Here is a 17,241-nt window from a genome sequence, read left to right as displayed (position 1 = left end):
GTTGTTACAATTTTTCTCTCAACTCAAAGTGTGACAGCCCTCCCCATCCCCCAACACACACACACACACACACACACACACACACACACACACACTGCAGCTGAAAATGAAAGCTCTCTTTGGATGCTTGACTGTTTAATATGTAATGTGATACCTTGTCTCACAATGACGGGGTGACAGACGGGCAGTGGCTGTATAATAGAGAATTACCTTTTGTGCATCTCTTCCACAACAAAGCCAAATACATCAACTCTCCCTGATATGCTAATATGTTTGGTGTGCTCCAGATGTTTTGGAAGCTAGGGAATAGCTTCAAAGGTCTCCTTATTTTTTTTTCCCCCTTCTCTTTAACCCGTCTTTAGACATTGCTTTTTGTGAAACAGCAGCGTTCAATTTTTTCCCCTTTGGTTTTATATTCTGTGATGTACGTGTAGCTAATGGGAGGGCTGGTGAAACTTCTTTGTGTGTAAAATATGAAATTATAAGGGCTGCACGTTCTGTGTGTGTGTGTGTGTGTGTGTGTGACAATGTTAGAAAAGGATTCCCTCCTCTCTCTACACCGGTGTTCTGAAATCTGTAGCTCTCATCGGATGCTTAAGCTGGAGTTCTTGAGCTAAACGGGATCCTTGGCCTTGTTTGTGTTTTGATTTTCCCAGCCCCCCATTTCCCCGTCTCTGTGAAAGCAAGAGGGAGATCATGCTCCTGCATCTTCAGTCTTCAGGACAGAAATTCTTCTTACTCACTGCCTTGCTCTTTCAGGCTTAGAAATGAAACCAGTTTTGGTGTGTTGCTTTGAATTGAAAGCGTTTTCGTCTCTTGCTAATTTGGGAAATGGGCCGAAGGGCTCCGTTCTGCGGTACTGGATTCTTTGGGGGTTCTCAGTCTGGGTGCATGGGCACTGCTGCCCGCCGTGGCCCAGTGGTCTCAGGCCTGAGAGTGACAGTGCCCTGCCACTCCTGTCCATGCCTGTCCACTGCTGTTGGCTGGCCAGCACGCTGCCTTCCCCCGCAGTGGTTTGGAATTTTCAACTCATATTTATTGCTTTTGTGAAAGACAATAGACGTGGTTTAATTTAAGTTCAACCTATTGAATATTAATAGAGAGGAACAAATGCTCATGTGGCGAGAAGGGGCTCTCTGGGCCATTCAGTTTTCTCCATTTCACCTCCTCTCCCAGTGAAGGTTCCTTGTTGATTGGGGGAGGGGTTTGGGAAAATAAAATCAGCCTGGGTGTTTGGAGGAGGGTACGCTGTTCCGTTATTTCTCATCGACTAAAAATAATAATCCAGAAAAAAATGGATGGCAGGGCTTTGTTAGGGAGAAGAAAAGGCAACATACATTAGCTTGTCTAATGTTCTGATAATTGCCATTCTGCCCTGTGGCATCGTATTCCATCTTGCTGACCTGGCTCCTCTGGATTGGGCAGGCAGTATGATTTGGATTAAAACGTTCAAGATGAAATGGGGTAGCTAGTACACTAGAGATGTGAGAGTCGGTGGAGGCAGGGGAGGAGGAGCCGGGTGGAGGTGGGCAGGAAAAAAAAAAAAAAAACCCAAGAAAAGGAAGAAACCCACATTTCTGTCCAGCTGTGTGGACTGCCTAACAAAACTGAGCGTGAGCGTTCTCTGTACAGGATAGAAGTACTCAAAATCGAAAGAGTGGATTGCATGCAGAACAAATGGGTCTTGCCTCTCATAAAGGCAGTAGTGAAAGCTGGGCTCCTTCAGTTTGCATTGACAAGCAATCATTTCCCTCTGTACAGACCCTAATTTTCCTAATGTGGAAAGGGAATCCGATTTCTCTCTTCAAGTCCTGGTAGCCCTTCTCGCTTATCCTTGGAATGGGGGAGACTTTGGAGTCCTCTGAAGATGTTACTAGTCTGGCGAGGGCTTGGGACAATGGACCTACACTACTTCAGTCGTTTTCATGTAGCTCAGCCCTGCCTTGATGTGGCTTAATAGAGCATTCAGCTCACTTCTCTTTGACCAGTGAGCTTCAACAAGCTCACATATAGTCCATTCAGGTTCCCCGTTTCCTTGTAAAATTTCATAATCTGGTTTCCCTGAATTTGCACTTTGGACAGTTGACTTTGGGAGGAGAGCAACATCCTGTACTTTTTAACATTGATGCCTCTTAGATATGAATACTCCACCACCCCCATCCCCCAGCATGTTATTTTTTTCCTCTGAATTTGTCCTGAGAGCTTTGTGATGAATTGTGTCAGTAATCTTCTTTGCCTTCACAAAATGCCTGCTAAAAGGAGGAAGAATGCCCCAACAGAATTTTGAGGTTAGATGCCTTATTTTCATTTTGGGTCGTAACAGATTGTGCGATTAGACTTGGTTTCCTCACCTCTAATTTCACACTTGCCTGGAGCATCCTGGTGTCTCAGGGCACTAGGTCTTCTATGGGCTTGGACCTGGCTTTGCCGTAGTACAGTCATGGTTCTCAAAATGTGGTTTCCTGGACCAGCCAAACGAGCACCAGCATCATGTGAGAACCTGTTAGAAAGAGGACAGACAGACTGGGGGTGATGAGGCCTAGGGTACTGTGTTTGGACAGGTGATTTTGATTCATGCTCAAATTTAAGAATCATTGCTCTATAATCTGCTGAAGTTATTCTTGTCAGAAGGGCAGGAGTATAGCTTGCTTGTCACTGAATAGCTTCACTCTTCTCTGCTAACTCACTCACTCACTCCTTACTTCTTCAGCAAATACAGAAGATCTTGTTATGTACTGAATGGTACAGCAGTGTTTCTGCCTGGGCTTCGCCTAACAGCACATGGTCCTTGCTTGTTACCTCCTTGATCCAAATACAGCTGCCGCCTCCTCTTCCTCCTCCTCCTCCTCCTCCTTCACTACCACCACCCCTGGTTTTGGTTTTGACTTGTAGGTATATTGCAAATTCCAGCTTCGCAATTCCTGGTTATTGCCAATGTGCTAGCTGGCTTCACTGAGTCACAATCACTGTCTCCCCCCCCCCTCCCTTTTTTTTTCCTTGCCCTCCAAGGGCGAGATTTCTTCTTTACACATATACCAACTGATCCACCCATGTATGCCTGTCGATCTACCTTATCACTGGAATTTAGGTCTTGTTTGAAGATGCCTCTCTCCCCAGGGCGCTGACATATGGTAGGTGTTAAGAAAATGAACAGATGATAAAAACTTAAAAATTATAAAAAAATAAAAGTATGGATGAACTCCCATTTCCTCCCTCTTCTCTTTCTTTATTCTCTGTTTTGTATTTACATCATAAGCTTATGCTTATGATGTTCTCTTTCTCTCACTTACTAGTTTTACATGTGGTTCTGTAATCAAAGTTTTTATTTTGAATTGCTCATCTTTTTCAAGTGTGGCCACTCACCCATCTCCTCTCTACATTTATGACTTTTATATATCCCTGGCCCAGTTCTTTAATCTCTGAGTATCTCCTGTGTACCCATCCTATTTTCCGGAGGCTTTGTCTCCACCCTGTGACATGACTAAAGTGCTCTCTGTCGTTTTATGTAGTTAATACCTATGTATTATATAGGTTTAATTGTCTAGAGTTTCGTTAAATAATCTCAAGGCAGGGAAGATTAATTTTCATATAATTGACTCAACCCCAAGGATACATCCAGAGTGTTTAAAAATTAATCAATATAAAATAATCAAATGTTATCAGTTGATTAAAATTAAAAATAAATCATTTCCTTCTCCACACTAGGTAGCTGTATTTCAGATGCTCGGTAGCTGCATGTGATTGGGGCACCTGGGGGGCTCAGGCAGTTAAGCCTCCAACTCTTTGTTTTGGCTCAGGTCATGATCTTGGGGTCCTGAGATTGAGTCCCATATTGGGCTCTGGCTCTGCACTGGACATGGAGCCTGCTTAAGATTCTCTCTCTACCTCTGCCTCTGCTCTCTGCCTGCCCCCCCAAACACATTAAAAAAAAAAAAAGGTGCATGTGACTAGTGGCCATAGTAGTGCATAGCACGGATCGTACATCTACCTGGAGACTCTGACTTCCATAAAATTAATGTCTCCTTTTGGCCTTATGGTGTAAACTCCTCACATTTCCTCTTTATTGGGGAAGTATGATTTCACTTCTGTGTTGCAGTCCTGACTCCCAAAAGCTGCATGTCTAAGTGGTAGCCGTGGGCTTTTTATGTTTTGCATTGCGGTAGATTTCCAACTGTACAGTGTTACTCATCCTCAGAAAATGATATGAAAGTACACGAGCAGGGGAGCACATGCACAAATAGGTCAAGTCTCAGGGCTTGGTTGCAACGTACCATGTTCTTTCAGACGGCATACCAGATAACATAGAGTCTTGTTTCCTATACAGTGTTCAGTGCAACTAGTAGGAACCAATCTTAAGTGTTTGAACCAAAAAGGAATTTAATACGGGGAATTAAGTGCTTATAGAGTTGGTGGAAGGGTTGGAAGAACAAAGTACCTTTGGCTTTGCTTAAAGCCAAGCTGTACAGCTGTGCTGGCATTCCTGCCGACCCCCAGCTTCTGATGCCCATGAGGCTGGTGACAAGACTGTGGAATTGGGGGCCAGTCGCTGCAGACAATTGCATGGGGGCAAGCTTCCCATTGGTAGGACTTAAATTGTTTCTAGAACCCTCAATGCAGGGATATCTGAGTGCTAGAAGACTGGCCAGGCTTTTCTTCAGCTGTCACCCATTAATGTGGTCTTAGTATTTATTATGGTACTTCCAATATCCCTTGGCACAGGCCCTTCCCTGGGACCCCAGGGCTCCATCTTCTGCATGGTGCCATATATGCAGTCCTGGTGAGGCCTTATCCTTTGAGACTATCAAAGGCAAATGGAATGTAATGAATAATGAAGAAGAGGAAGTTGTGTAGTAGGATTTCTAGTTAATAAGTTAAGCTGTGGCTTCAAAATAATATGCTTTTCTCATCTGGTTTCTGAAGGCAGTTCCAAAAAGGATTTCAGTGGTTCTTTTTTTTTTTTTTAAGATTTATTTTAAAGTAATCTCTATACCCAACATGAGACTTGAACTCACAACCCCAAGATCAAGAGTCATGCGCTCCTCAACTGAGCCAGCCAGCCAGCCACCCCAGGATTTCAGTAATTATTTCTAGCATACATCTTTAGCCTTTGAAATTTAACTAGTTCGAATAAGTAATACAGGAAGTGTCTTTCTTCCTTTCCACCCCCTTTCCCCACCCCTGAAAGATGTTTATGTATTTCTTTTTTGTTTTTAAATATTTTATTTATTTTATTTGACACAGAGAGAGAGCACAAGCAGGGGGAGTGGCAGGCAGAGGGAGAAGGAGAAACAGGCTTCCCGCTGAGCAGGGAGTCTGACATGGGGCTTGATCCCAGGACCCTGGGATCATGACCTAGCCCAAGGCAGATGCTTCACCAACTGAGCCCCCCAGGCACCCCAGTGTTTATGTATTTCAAAAAGAACCCTACAAGTATCTTGTGGTGACAAAATCCTGCCTGAATTTCTTCCTGTCGAAATGAGTTCCTAGGCCTAACGTAGGATGAGGTGTCCCACTCCAGAGCGGACTATGTACCTTCTAATCCTCTTCTTTCCCAACCCTGGTCTGTCTTCATTGGCCAGTGTGTCAGGGTGACTGTGGTAAAGTGCGACTTCCTGATGTCATGTGTTTGTTTGTCCCCTTCTCTCACCTGTAGGGCTCCTTGGTCATGGCCAGTCTAAGGGATTAGGACCAGCGTCAGAACAGTCAGAAAATGAGAAGGACGATGCCTCCCAAGTGTCCTCTACTAGCAACGATGTTAGTTCATCAGATTTTGAAGAAGGGCCGTCGAGGAAAAGGTTAGTACCCAAGGCTGAACATGCTGGCACCTTAAACCAGGGACTTCAAACCAGGCGCCAGTTCTTCCCACAGGGGAACAGACTCGGGCCCACACACCAGCCTCCTGGTTTCCATAGCGGAGCCAGGGTTCTGGATGTTCTGTATTATGTGTCCTGGTTTCTCAATGTTGTCCACTCATTGTGATTAAGAACAAACACACCAGAAAATGCTGTGGGCCAAATAGAGCTTGTTCCTGCCCTTGAGAATTGGCCAAAGGGGTGCCACCCTATAATTCACCTGCTATGATCATTTTAAGCGATTCTCGTCACTTTCTGGAGTCCATTCGATGGGATTTGGCCATTTCAGAAGAGAGCTGTTTTTAAACGTGAAGAATTAAATGTGTTTTTCTGAAAAATTTCCTGCCTCAGAAAAACAGAACCACTTGGTGTTGAACCCAGGCAGCAGTGGTGAAATCGTTCATAAAACTTTTAATTTACCATTTTGTTTATTTGTTTAAGTAACTTTCCTAAATAAGCTTGAGCCTTTGATAGGGAAGTTGGCCATGGGAATTTGGTAAGTTTGTGGTTTCACAGTCAAACAGTGCCAGTGACATTATGTAATGCTGTGTTAGTGGGGTGTTTAAAAAAAACCCTTGCTGGTCATCTGCCTTATTTCATACCTCGTGTTGTGCCCCCCACCTCTAACTCCTCCCCCCCCCCCCGAAATTATATTCCATTTCTGTTTTTTTTTTTTCCCCTCCCTTCCTGTTCTTATACTCGAGGTTTTCCTGAATGACTAGGTTCATGACTTTTTCTTAGAACCTGGTAGTTTGAGAGGTTGGGAAAAAGAAAAAAAATTTCCAGCAGCCTGGTTGCTGCTATTTACTCTTTCTCCAGCATTCTAGTTACCTTTGGAAATGGTCTAGATTGCATGTATCTAATGAAGTACTGGGTATAGTGGAAATTAAGAGGAAAGGATTGGATTGACTATGTGTTAGGTATTTTAAGATCCTTAACAGAATTGTACTTGGGTCTGAAATTTGAGGTGATAGCTCAGTCTTAGTTTTCTTCCATCATGCCATGTCTTCATTTAGAAAACCCTTGATACAATTTTCTCTTAATTTGCTGTGCTGTGTTTCAGAAGAGGTCTTAGATTTGGTGTTAGTACAATCAGGAAGCATACTGAAGAAGTTCTTCCTTGCCAGGGTCCTGGGCCTTGTAGGTCACTCTTTTTAAAGAGCCTTGGGTGAATGTCTCAGTGACAAGTTTCTCATGTTTCAGATGTTTGCCACAAACACTCTAGCCCAGTTTGAGAAATGCGTCATCAAAAGAGAAGGGAGAGAGGTCAAGGATGTGTGTTATGAATCCCATCAGTAACTATGTTGGAACCTGTAATGATGTTGTCCATGCTTCTTTTTTTTTTGTGTGTGTGTGTGTTTTTTTTTGTTTTTTTTTTGTGTTTTTTTTTTTTTTTTTGGTCCATGCTTCTAAACCATGTCCATGCATGCGTGGTCATGCATGTAGTATCATCTCTCATCTTTGGGGAGCAAAACTCTGAATGTGGTCAGGGTGTTATTAGCCCCTGGTCCTTTAGTGGTGAGGCTGACACATACACATTCACGCACCCAAAGATCCTGCCAGCGTCGGGGTCAGATATGATGACCAGGATCTATAAGGCTTCATTTTCTTGGGGAGAAGGGGGTGCTGGCCCTTCGTCTTGGAGTCCTAGTGCCTGCCTTAGTTGATAGTGCTACTGGCTTCTTTCTTTCCTCCTTGCACAGTGCTGTGTTGGGGTGTGGCTGCTGTGTGCAAATGAGTCCTTTAACTTTGGTTTCTAGGACAGGAGAAAAGAGAAAATTTTGTTCAATATGAATCTAAAGGAAATGTAACCTTTTCTAATCTGCTTTATTTTTTTTTTAATTTTTATTTATTTATGATAGTCACAGAGAGAGAGAGAGAAAGAGGCAGAGACACAGGCAGAGGGAGAAAGAAGCAGGCTTCATGCACCGGGAGCCCGATGTGGGACTCGATCCCGGGTCTCCAGGATCACGCCCTGGGCCAAAGGCAGGCACCAGACCGCTGCGCCACCCAGGGATCCCCTCTAATCTGCTTTAATGTGCCAAGTACCTTGTTTTCCTGAATTAAAGATTCATGGTAGCATTTTATTTGGTGATAATCACACTTTACTGGTAAAGTCCATCAGGGTTTCTGTTTGACAGGTGAGGCTGGATTTAGGGCTCATCTGAAGTGGCCTGGATTTTGCAGGAGGAAGGCTTTGCAGGTTCCAAATAGGTAGGGAGGCTAGGGCTTAAATTTCTTTCAGTAGCAAATACAAAAGAGTAACTTTTTAAACAAACTTTTTTTTAAGGGACAGAGGGAGAGGGAGAGAGAGAATATTAAGCAGGCTCCATGACCTGAGCCCTAATCCAGGGTCGGACACTTCACTGACTGAGCCACCCAGGTGCCCCCAAAATAATAACTTCTAATCTAATACTTTCTGGCTCTTAAGTTGCTCATTTGTTTTGATTCTTCATTGATATTAGGATAAATCATTTGAAATGAACCTTGCCTTCTCAGTTAGGTTGTTAGAACTGACATCTCCAATCCTGGGGCTTTGTCATTGCCTTCCCGGACTCGGTACTCAGCCTTCCTTCATCTCACATGTATTAGACATTTTCTAATAAGGTGATGGGCTGTGCTGTCCCTGCTGATGACAAGGTCAAACCCAGAATAACAACCTCAAGTGGTTATTTCCAAACATCACTTTGAGCATTTTTGCCTAGATGCTCCTTTTTAACCTTGTGTCTACAGTTTCTGGTGTCTATATACTGGAAAGGAGCGGAACTTGTGATTGAACCCTTGTGTTCTCAGTAGGGACAAAACACTGAATCCTAAAAATTCCAGGGCCATGGTTTTTGTCTTTGCTCTGGACAAAGCATTCTATATTCTTTAAGATTTGCTAGCCATTCTTGTACAGTTAATTGCTCTTCCTTAAACACATAGTTTTTAGAATCACCAGTTTATATGCCTTTTGTTTTGGGAGTGGAGGAAAGCGAGAGCTTGTGTTGGACTTCTGTAGGAAATATTCAGTTATGAGGTATAGATGGTTACAAGTCTCAGATCCTTGCCTTGCGTTTCAAACCTGGAAATCAGAGTGATTCCATTTTCTGATGATGCATGTCATGTGTTTTGTAAGTCTTTAGTCCAAACATCTTGTGTTTTTGCAAAGTGTTATTTTTCTATGAGAAACCCCCCTGAGCTATGTATGGCCGTATGTGCTTGCCACCATTAGTTTTATTTGACGTCAGGGATTTTTTTTGGCACACAGCAGTAGAATCCAGAGTTCTGTAGCATTTATATATTTATTTATTGTTGTTGAGGCAAAAATGAATGATATCTTCTTACCTAGCCATTAAAAGATAATCCTCTAAAATCTTTGTCCACTCTTTGTGAATGGAAAAGGCATACTTTCTAGAAACTCAGCCTGTTTGGTGGACAGAACATCTCAGCTGCTGGAGGTTTGGAGGACTCTGAACTGTTGGGAGTTTGTTAATTTTCCTTTTCTTTTGATCATTGAGGTAAATGACTAAAAAAAAAAAAATCTACATCAATGTAATCTCACTGTTCAAATGGAGACATTATAGACTTTGAGTCTATAATCAGCTCCTTGTGAATTTGATGATGGCCACGCCAAGCTCCTTACCCTCATCATCCTGTTAGGTGACCAGACATTGCCCATCTGGTTACACTTGGCTCTTGTAAAACTTGTGTTTTCTGCAGGAAGTATTGAAGTGTTTTCAGAAACTGCAATGGACGGATGCTGTCAGTCAGGTATGGATAGACAAACTCCAGAATGATGGTCATGGGAATATGGATTGCTACCTGTTTGGCTGGTGGAAAGGAACATGGTGTACAAAAAACTTGGGTGTGATTGTGTACTTTTATTATTTAGAGCAGGTGTGTGTGAGCAGGGTTGGGGGGAGGGGCAGAGGGGTAGAGAGAGAATTTTAAGCAGGCTCCATGCTCAACAGGGAGCCTATAGCCTGGTTTGAGATCATGACCTGAGTTGAAATCAAAAGTCAGATGCCTAACTAACTGAGCCCCCCCCAGGCCCCCCGCCCCCCAGTGTACTTTTATTTTATTTTATTTTTTTTTTAATTTTTATTTATTTATGATAGTTACAGAGAGAGAGAGAGGCAGAGACACAGGCAGAGGGAGAAGCAGGCTCCATGCACCGGGAGCCCGATGTGGGATTCGATCCCGGGTCTCCAGGATCACGCCCTGGGCCAAAGGCAGGCGCCAAACCGCTGCGCCACCCAGGGATCCCCCCAGTGTACTTTTAAATGGAAGATCAAAAATGCATGTTTTAAAAGGGGTCACTTAACCATTCAATTACAAGCAAAATTAACTGTGTGTATATATTTTATTTTATTTTTGGGTGGAGAGAATAAACAAAAATGTAATGACTGTGGTAGGGATATAATGCAATGTTAGGGGTGTGTTAAGGGGAACTTGTATTTGGCATCAGTGGTTTATTTTTTTATTTTTTATTTATTTATTTTTTTTATTAGTGGTTTAACAATATGGACTGGAGCTAGACAGAAGCAGCTTATTCTCACTCACCCTTCACATCTCCTGGATGCCTTGGGCAGGTTCTCTAGCATCAGTCAAGAGAACTATAGAATTAAAAATTAGAACAATTCTAAACTCTAATTCATAAAACTGTGCCTCAGTTTCCTTGTTTGTTAAAATGTCTGTAACAGTAGTGAGCACCGCATGGTGGTTTTCTGGACTGAAGAAGGTAGATTGATGAAGAACCCACAGGTGCATCCTGAATACCACATCATAGATACTATTATTAGTTGTCCTCACCGTGTGTGACACACGAACTGCTGTGCGTGAGTATGCATATTTATTGGGGACTTCTCAAACATGCTTTAGAGGAATTTTGATTTATACAAATGATGTATTTTTCCTCTGTGGTGACACTGTCACCACCATCTGTAGGCAGATGGAAAAGTGTAGGCGTGTGTCCCTCTTGTGAAGTTACTGAGTCACAGGAAGGACCCTGTGGCTCACACTGTGAATCCCTCACAAAGGTTGATGTAACCAGGTTATTTGCTTGTGTGGAGCAGTCATGAGTGAGATGAGGTTCAAGTTTGTGAGGATGGGCTGTTGATGAGTAGGTTCTGTCTCAGCCGTGCACATATTTGTTGTCATTTTACCGGGGTGGGGGCGGGGAAGGGGGCTCTTTTGCTAGTATTTCTTGCTAAAATCCCTGCCTTATTCTGGGGGGAAAAAAAACCTTTAAGGGAATCTAGTGACCTAGTACAAAAGTTTAGACTATGTCTCTGTAGGATCCTACATGTTTTCTTGTTAAAGTCTGCTGTGTCTTAGGCCATTGATAGAAGTCTGAGTGTAAAGATGGTCCCATTCCAGTGGATTGGGTTTTGAATACAGAGCATCAGCTTAAGGGTGAGGATGCTATGACTTAGTATATTTTAGTTTCTGGTTTTGAATATGTGTTGAACATGTTGGGAATTCTGGGCTTTGATAGGTATTCCTTTCATAGCTGAATGGTTAGTATTGATGTTTTCCTTATTTCTGTTCTCAGATACTTTGTTGATAGGTGATACTTTTCTACCTCCATGTTTGGAAGGAAGATAGGTCCAAATGCATAGGGTTCTTGTTTGGCACTGTTAGATGTTGGAGTTATTCACTGTGAACATCATTTTTCTAAGATTTTATTTATTCATTTATTTGAGAGAGAGACAGAGAACATGGCACAAGTGGGGGGAGGGGCAGAGGGAGAAGCAGATCCCTGCCTTCGCCCCCCCTTCCCCGCCTGGGGGTGTGGTATGAGCTCCATCCTAGGACCCTGAGATCATGACCTGAGCCAAAGGCAGACACTTAGTTTTCTGCACGCAGGTGCTCCTTATTCTGAACTTCCTTAAGAATTAGAATTTTGAAGACCTACATGTTTGTTTCCCTTTAACGAAATGCATTAGTAGTCAAATACGGTGTTAAAGGTACTTCGTGGTTTTGCTTTGAATCTGGGCAGTAATAGTACCCAGCCTTAGATTTATTTGTCTTAGGTTTTGGTTTAGATTTAGGCATCTCCACTGACCAAGGTGTTAAAGATTGTTTTGTTGTTACAACCTTGAAGACTATTTTACCAATCTGACTTTAGAATTGTTCTAATTTTTAATTCTATATGTCTCTTGACTGAAATATAAACTCTACTTCTAGGCAGTAAGGAAGGGGCAAAAAGCAGGATGGAATATTATGTGGAACCTTTAGTAACCACAGAAGATATTTGTGGAACTGAATATAATGTGTATGTAGATGTATCAGGCCTATCTGCTTTATTTACCTAAATGCTTGCCATCTCTGGTGCTTTTCTTTACTTCTTCTAGATCTCTCTTTTTGAGGGTCATTTTCATTTGTTTTAGTTGAGTTTTTTTTTTTTTTTTAAGTTCATGAGACACACACACACACACACACACACACACACACACGCAGAGACACAGGCAGAGGGAGAAGCAGGCTCCATGCAGGGACTCAATCCTGGGTCTCCAGGATCAGGCCCTGGGCTGAAGGCGCCGCTAAACCCCTGAGCCACCTGGGCTGCCCCTCATTTTCATTTTTGCCTGAAAGGACTTTAATATATATATATTTTTTAATACTTCCCTAGGTTTGCTAGGGTTGGATGAATCTCTTGGCTTCTATATGTCTTCAAGGTCTTTATTTCTCCCTCATTTAAAATACTTACAAATTTACAAGAATTGAAGGATAGCCTGCAGTTGTAAGAAATTCACCTTGTTTTATCTTTTGCCCGTTATAGAATTTTGGGATATTACCTTTAAAATGTTGTTAAATGGGAGGGGAATAGCATTCAGGTGTCCCCTGCTGTGCATTGTTTTCAGTAAGAACTGCTGTCACTCTTAACTCTCCAAGATGCATCCTTTCCCCTAGTCTACTTTTTTTTTTTTTTTTTTTTATAAGATTCATTTATTTCAGAGATTGAAGAGGGGATGGTAGGGGCAGAGGGAGAGGAAGCCGTAGACTCCCCGCTGAGTGTGGAGCCCGATGCTGGGCTTGATCTCATGATCCAGAGATCATGATCTAAGCCGAACCTGTGTCAAAACTAAGATTCCAACGTTAAACAGACTGAGCCATCGAGGTGCCCCCGCCCCCCTTTAAAGTTTTTATTTGTTTACTTGACAGAGCATAAGCACAGGGAGGGGCAGAGGGAGAGGGACAAGTAGGTTCCCTGCTGAGCACGGAGCCCAAAACAGGTTTGAATCCCAGGACCCTGAGATCATGACCTGAGCTGAAGGCAGATGTTTAACCAACTGAGCCACCCAGGCACTCCGCGCCCCCCCCCCCCCCCGCCCCTGCCCCAGCCTACTTTTTAAGATTTTCTTTTCATCAGTAGTACCATGTCCCCTTGTGTGGTTTATGTTTCTTGTGTTTGCAGTTCACCAAACTTCTTCAGTACAGATTTCATCAGTTTTGGAAAAATTGAAGACAGTATTTCTGCAAATATTTTTAAGTGTGTGCACTGGTTTTTCCCCTGTTGGGATTTCAATTGCATGTATATTTGGCTGCTTGACATTGACCCACAGCTCCTTCATGCTCTATTTTATCATAGTACCTCCTCCCTCACCCCTTTTCTGTTTTTATTTTAGGTAGTTTCTATCCAAAATCTACAGAGGTGTATTTTTTTTTTTCCTTTTTAACCTCAGAGATTGCTGTTTTTATCTCTAGAAGTTTAGAATTTGGTCTGTATAATCTTCAATGCCTCTCCTGAGGTGCTGAGTCTTTGCCAGCCTTGAACACATGAAAGAGAGTTAGAGTAGAGGTTTCAATATGCTCGTCTGCTAAATCTTTCACCTGTGTTATTTATGGGTTAGTTTTGGACGGACTAATGTTCCTCCTCATTGGAGGTCCTATTTTCCTGCTCTGGTACTTGCCTGATAATTTTGGTGTTGTTGTTAAGGTTTTATTTATTCACGAAAGAGACAGAGAGGCAGAGACATAGGCAGAAGAAGAAGTAGGCTCCCTGTGGGGAGCCTGATGCGGGACTCAATTCTAGGACCCCAGGATTACCACCTGAGCCACATGCTCAACCACTGAGCCACCCCAGTATGGTGTCCCTTGCTCGATAATTTTTTATTGAATGGCAGGTCTTGTACATTTTCCTTTGGGTTCTGGATGTGTTTGTATTTCTCTGCCTGTTCTTGAGCATTGTTCTAAGATGTGAATAAGTTTGTAGGAAACAGTTGGGTCCTTCTGGATCTCGGCTTTTCAGCTTTGTTTAGTAGGTTAGAGCCAGAGAAGTGTTTGCTGAAGGGTTAAGTTTTTCCCACTGCTCTGGCGAAACCTGGATGAGTACTTGTTGCCCTGTGAATTATGATGTTTACCATTTAGGCTGGTAGATCCACACACTGTATGTGGCCTTGTGTGGGATTTGGCGGCTTTTACCTCCAGTCCTTTCCTCACTAGTGGCTGCTACTACCCAGTGAATATGTGAGGAGTTTCCAGAATTTTCTGTGTGGCCCACTCCCTTCCCAGTAGTCTGCTTTGGATTCTGTTCAATACCTTGGCCTCCCCAAACTCTCAGCTCCTGCTCCTTAATTTAGATTCTTCTAAACTCTGCTTGAATTTCCTCTCCTTGGGCTGTGAGCTGGCCAGTCTTTTCCCAGCTCTCAGGGATCACAGTGCTTTGTGGTGTGATGTCCATTGTCTTGTGTGGATTTTCGGTTCCTTTGAGGCGGGAAGAAGTCCTGCCCCTATGACTCTTTTCTTTGAATGCTGAATTAGAGGGAGAAGGCTACCACCAGGAATCATAACTACCGTGTTTGCACTTTATCTTAGCCACGGCCCTAACGTTTCCATTTAGTCTTGTTATGCAGTTCACTTTTTTCTTCTTTTAATGACTAAGTAAACCCTGACGCAATGTAAAAGAATCTCGAAATAAAGAAGCAATTGACCTATAAATAGAAAGTCCCACTCCACAAGAAAGCGTGTGACTGTTAGAAATATCTCAGAGTCTTTGAAGTTCCAGAACCTCTGCTTCTAAAAAAGGAAGAAGTACCGTGTAGTGAATAGAACATATTGTGCTAATAAATCTTACCTTAATCCTAATGAAACACGTAGAAGGTTTTTTTTTTTTTTTTTAACTTAAATTTTTTTAGAGAAGAGAGCAAGCAGGTGGAGAGAGGCAGGGAGGGGTAGAGAGAGAGAGAGAGATTTAAGTAGGCTCCTTCCTCAGCATGGAGCCCAATGCAGGGCTCCATCTCACTTCCTGTAGATCGTGACCTGGGCTGAAACCCAAGAGTGGGATGCCCAACTGACTGAGCCACCCAGGCGCCGACCACCTGCTTAATAGCTGAGTCAACAAATGTTGAAAATACCCAAGTAGTGAGTGACACATGATTTTTAAAGTCAAGATTTGGATCCAAGTCTTCATATCTCTAATGCCTGGACTTTCCCACTACCCCTTTCTGTTGGGGGCAGAAAACGTAGCTCTTGATTGTTTCAGGTACCTCCAGGATAGACAAATTCCAGAAAGACACTCCTTTTGGGCCAGCAGCACCTGGTGGGGTAACCCAACCATGGCTGGATCACAGCCTCACTTACCCTTCTCAGCTGGGCCCACCTTTGGACAGTGTGCACTCCTGTGGCCCCTCACATCATAGGACCTGGTCCATGTTCTCATCTCTGCCAAGTGTTTGCATTCCTTCTTTAATGAAATACATGAAGATTTATTTCTGCATTGTAAACCAAGCTGTAAATAGAAAGGGGAAGGAAGAGCTTTAGCTTATCTTGAGTAAAACACATTTTGCTTTTGAAATCCTCTCCAACATGAGAGGGTGGAGGTCATGCTTTTCATGCCTGAGGGCACTGGGGAGAGGACCATCCTAAATATGAGAACATTTAGGACCTAGTTTACTATTCCTTTCAGATAGCTGCTGCAGACAGCTCTGTGATTAACTTTGTGACTCTAGTGGGTTTGTGTCCATGTTCTCTGGCTGAATATTCTTTTATGGGACTTTTTTTGAGTTTGACTGGAGTTGGTGGGCTCCAAGGGGGCAAGAGTTAAAATATGGGCTCCCCTCGGGGTGTCTACTTATGGATGTACTTCCCCTTTCGTACAGTTCAGATTTGGGAGGGAGATTTGTATCTGTCAGCTCTTCATATCTTAACCTTGATCTTCAGCATTTTCCCGGATAAAAGGGTCACCAAGGTGAAGCTGAGGGTCAGATGTCTTATTTCGAGTACCAGAGAGCTAGGAGACCATTTCTGATTGAGCCAGAGATTCTCACTGGCTGAAGCATGCACACGTTCTGTTTACTGCAGAATGGCACATGCTGCTCACCCACGTCCTCAGTGGTTAGGTTCTTCCCCTGCAGCCAAATCCCTGGGCTTCTGTTCAGATCTCTCTGATAACTCTCATGAGTTCTCTCCTCTGCCCTCCCTACAGCACTAGGCAGGCTTGTCTCTATTAAAGTGAAATCCCCCTCTGTCCTGTTCCCTGTGGTACGTTAGAGCCTGGCTGTGGCCCCATCTGCAGAACAAAGGAAGCTGCTGTAACAAACATAAGGTCTGACTGGTTTTGTACATGAAATCATTTACGGGAACTTCATGCAATTCCCCATTCTCCCTTCCTATCCTAGAGTTTTCACTACTTGGCAGATTATTACTTAGGTGGCATGACCTGGGGGTTACCAAACAATCTTTCGTGTTCTTCTCTCTCATGAAGGAAGCATCTTGGGTTCATCCTTGTCTTCCTCCTCACATGCACTGGGCCTGCTCAACTCTCTGTGTGCATGAATAGTGTCTGGGTACCAGGTGCCTCCTTTATGGAGCCCCAGAGGTGCAACCTGGTCATCTTTCAAAGGAAAAGACAGTGGAGATCTGGGTGGACTTTTTGGGTGTGGCTTTTGAGGTGTGGTTTTTGGTTGTTAGCAGGAAATCCAAAGGATTAAAGTTAGGTTGGAGTTTAACATTGTAGAAGAACATGGAACAAAGTGGCACAGGAGGCTCTCAGATGACTAAGCAAATTCAAGCTGGTGTTTTGGAGTTATCTTGATGGCAGGTGGTGCATGGGTAAATTAGTTTGGTTTAAATGGCATAATGGATGGCAGATTCTCACTGGATTGTTCTTTCTCCACCATCCTTCTACCCTGTGTCTAGCTGAAGCAAAGGCGCACTGTTAGCATGCAGCCAGGATACAGAAGCTGAGGGGTGCCCTCTGTGTTGCTTGACTTCATCCTGAGCTGAGTGCCTGCGTTTCATCCTGGACCGGATATCTGGAAGGCTGGAGCTGGGGCATGGTTGTCACTTGACTCCTGCTGTCTCCAGTTCCTTCTGTCATTCTAAGGAATGGTAGAGATGAGCTGGAAAGTAGGCTGTGAAGGGGAGTGCTCCAGGGCTGTTGACCACATATGCTTGCTCTGTT

The 17,241-nt window shown here is 43.4% G+C and overlaps 1 protein-coding gene across 3 annotated transcripts in view; it reads left to right on the top strand.

Annotated features, from left to right (window-relative positions):
• The window catches only part of JARID2 (jumonji and AT-rich interaction domain containing 2), a 260,932-nt gene that overhangs the window by 150,380 nt on the left and 93,311 nt on the right, over nt 1-17,241 (top strand). For 2 of the 3 annotated variants that reach the window (XM_077885784.1, XM_077885785.1), the window contains one exon: nt 5,654-5,795. The exons of the other annotated variant lie outside the window; for it this stretch is intronic. In XM_077885784.1, coding sequence (XP_077741910.1) covers nt 5,654-5,795 — 142 coding nt within the window. The remainder of the gene's footprint in view (nt 1-5,653; nt 5,796-17,241) is intronic. 3 annotated transcript variants of the gene reach the window in all.

This window comes from Canis aureus, chromosome 37 (genome assembly GCF_053574225.1).
Source record: "Canis aureus isolate CA01 chromosome 37, VMU_Caureus_v.1.0, whole genome shotgun sequence".
In the NCBI taxonomy this organism is placed as follows: domain Eukaryota; kingdom Metazoa; phylum Chordata; class Mammalia; order Carnivora; family Canidae; genus Canis; species Canis aureus.
The sequence above is the reverse complement of the archived record's forward strand: the minus strand, read 5'-3'. Positions and strand labels throughout refer to the sequence as shown.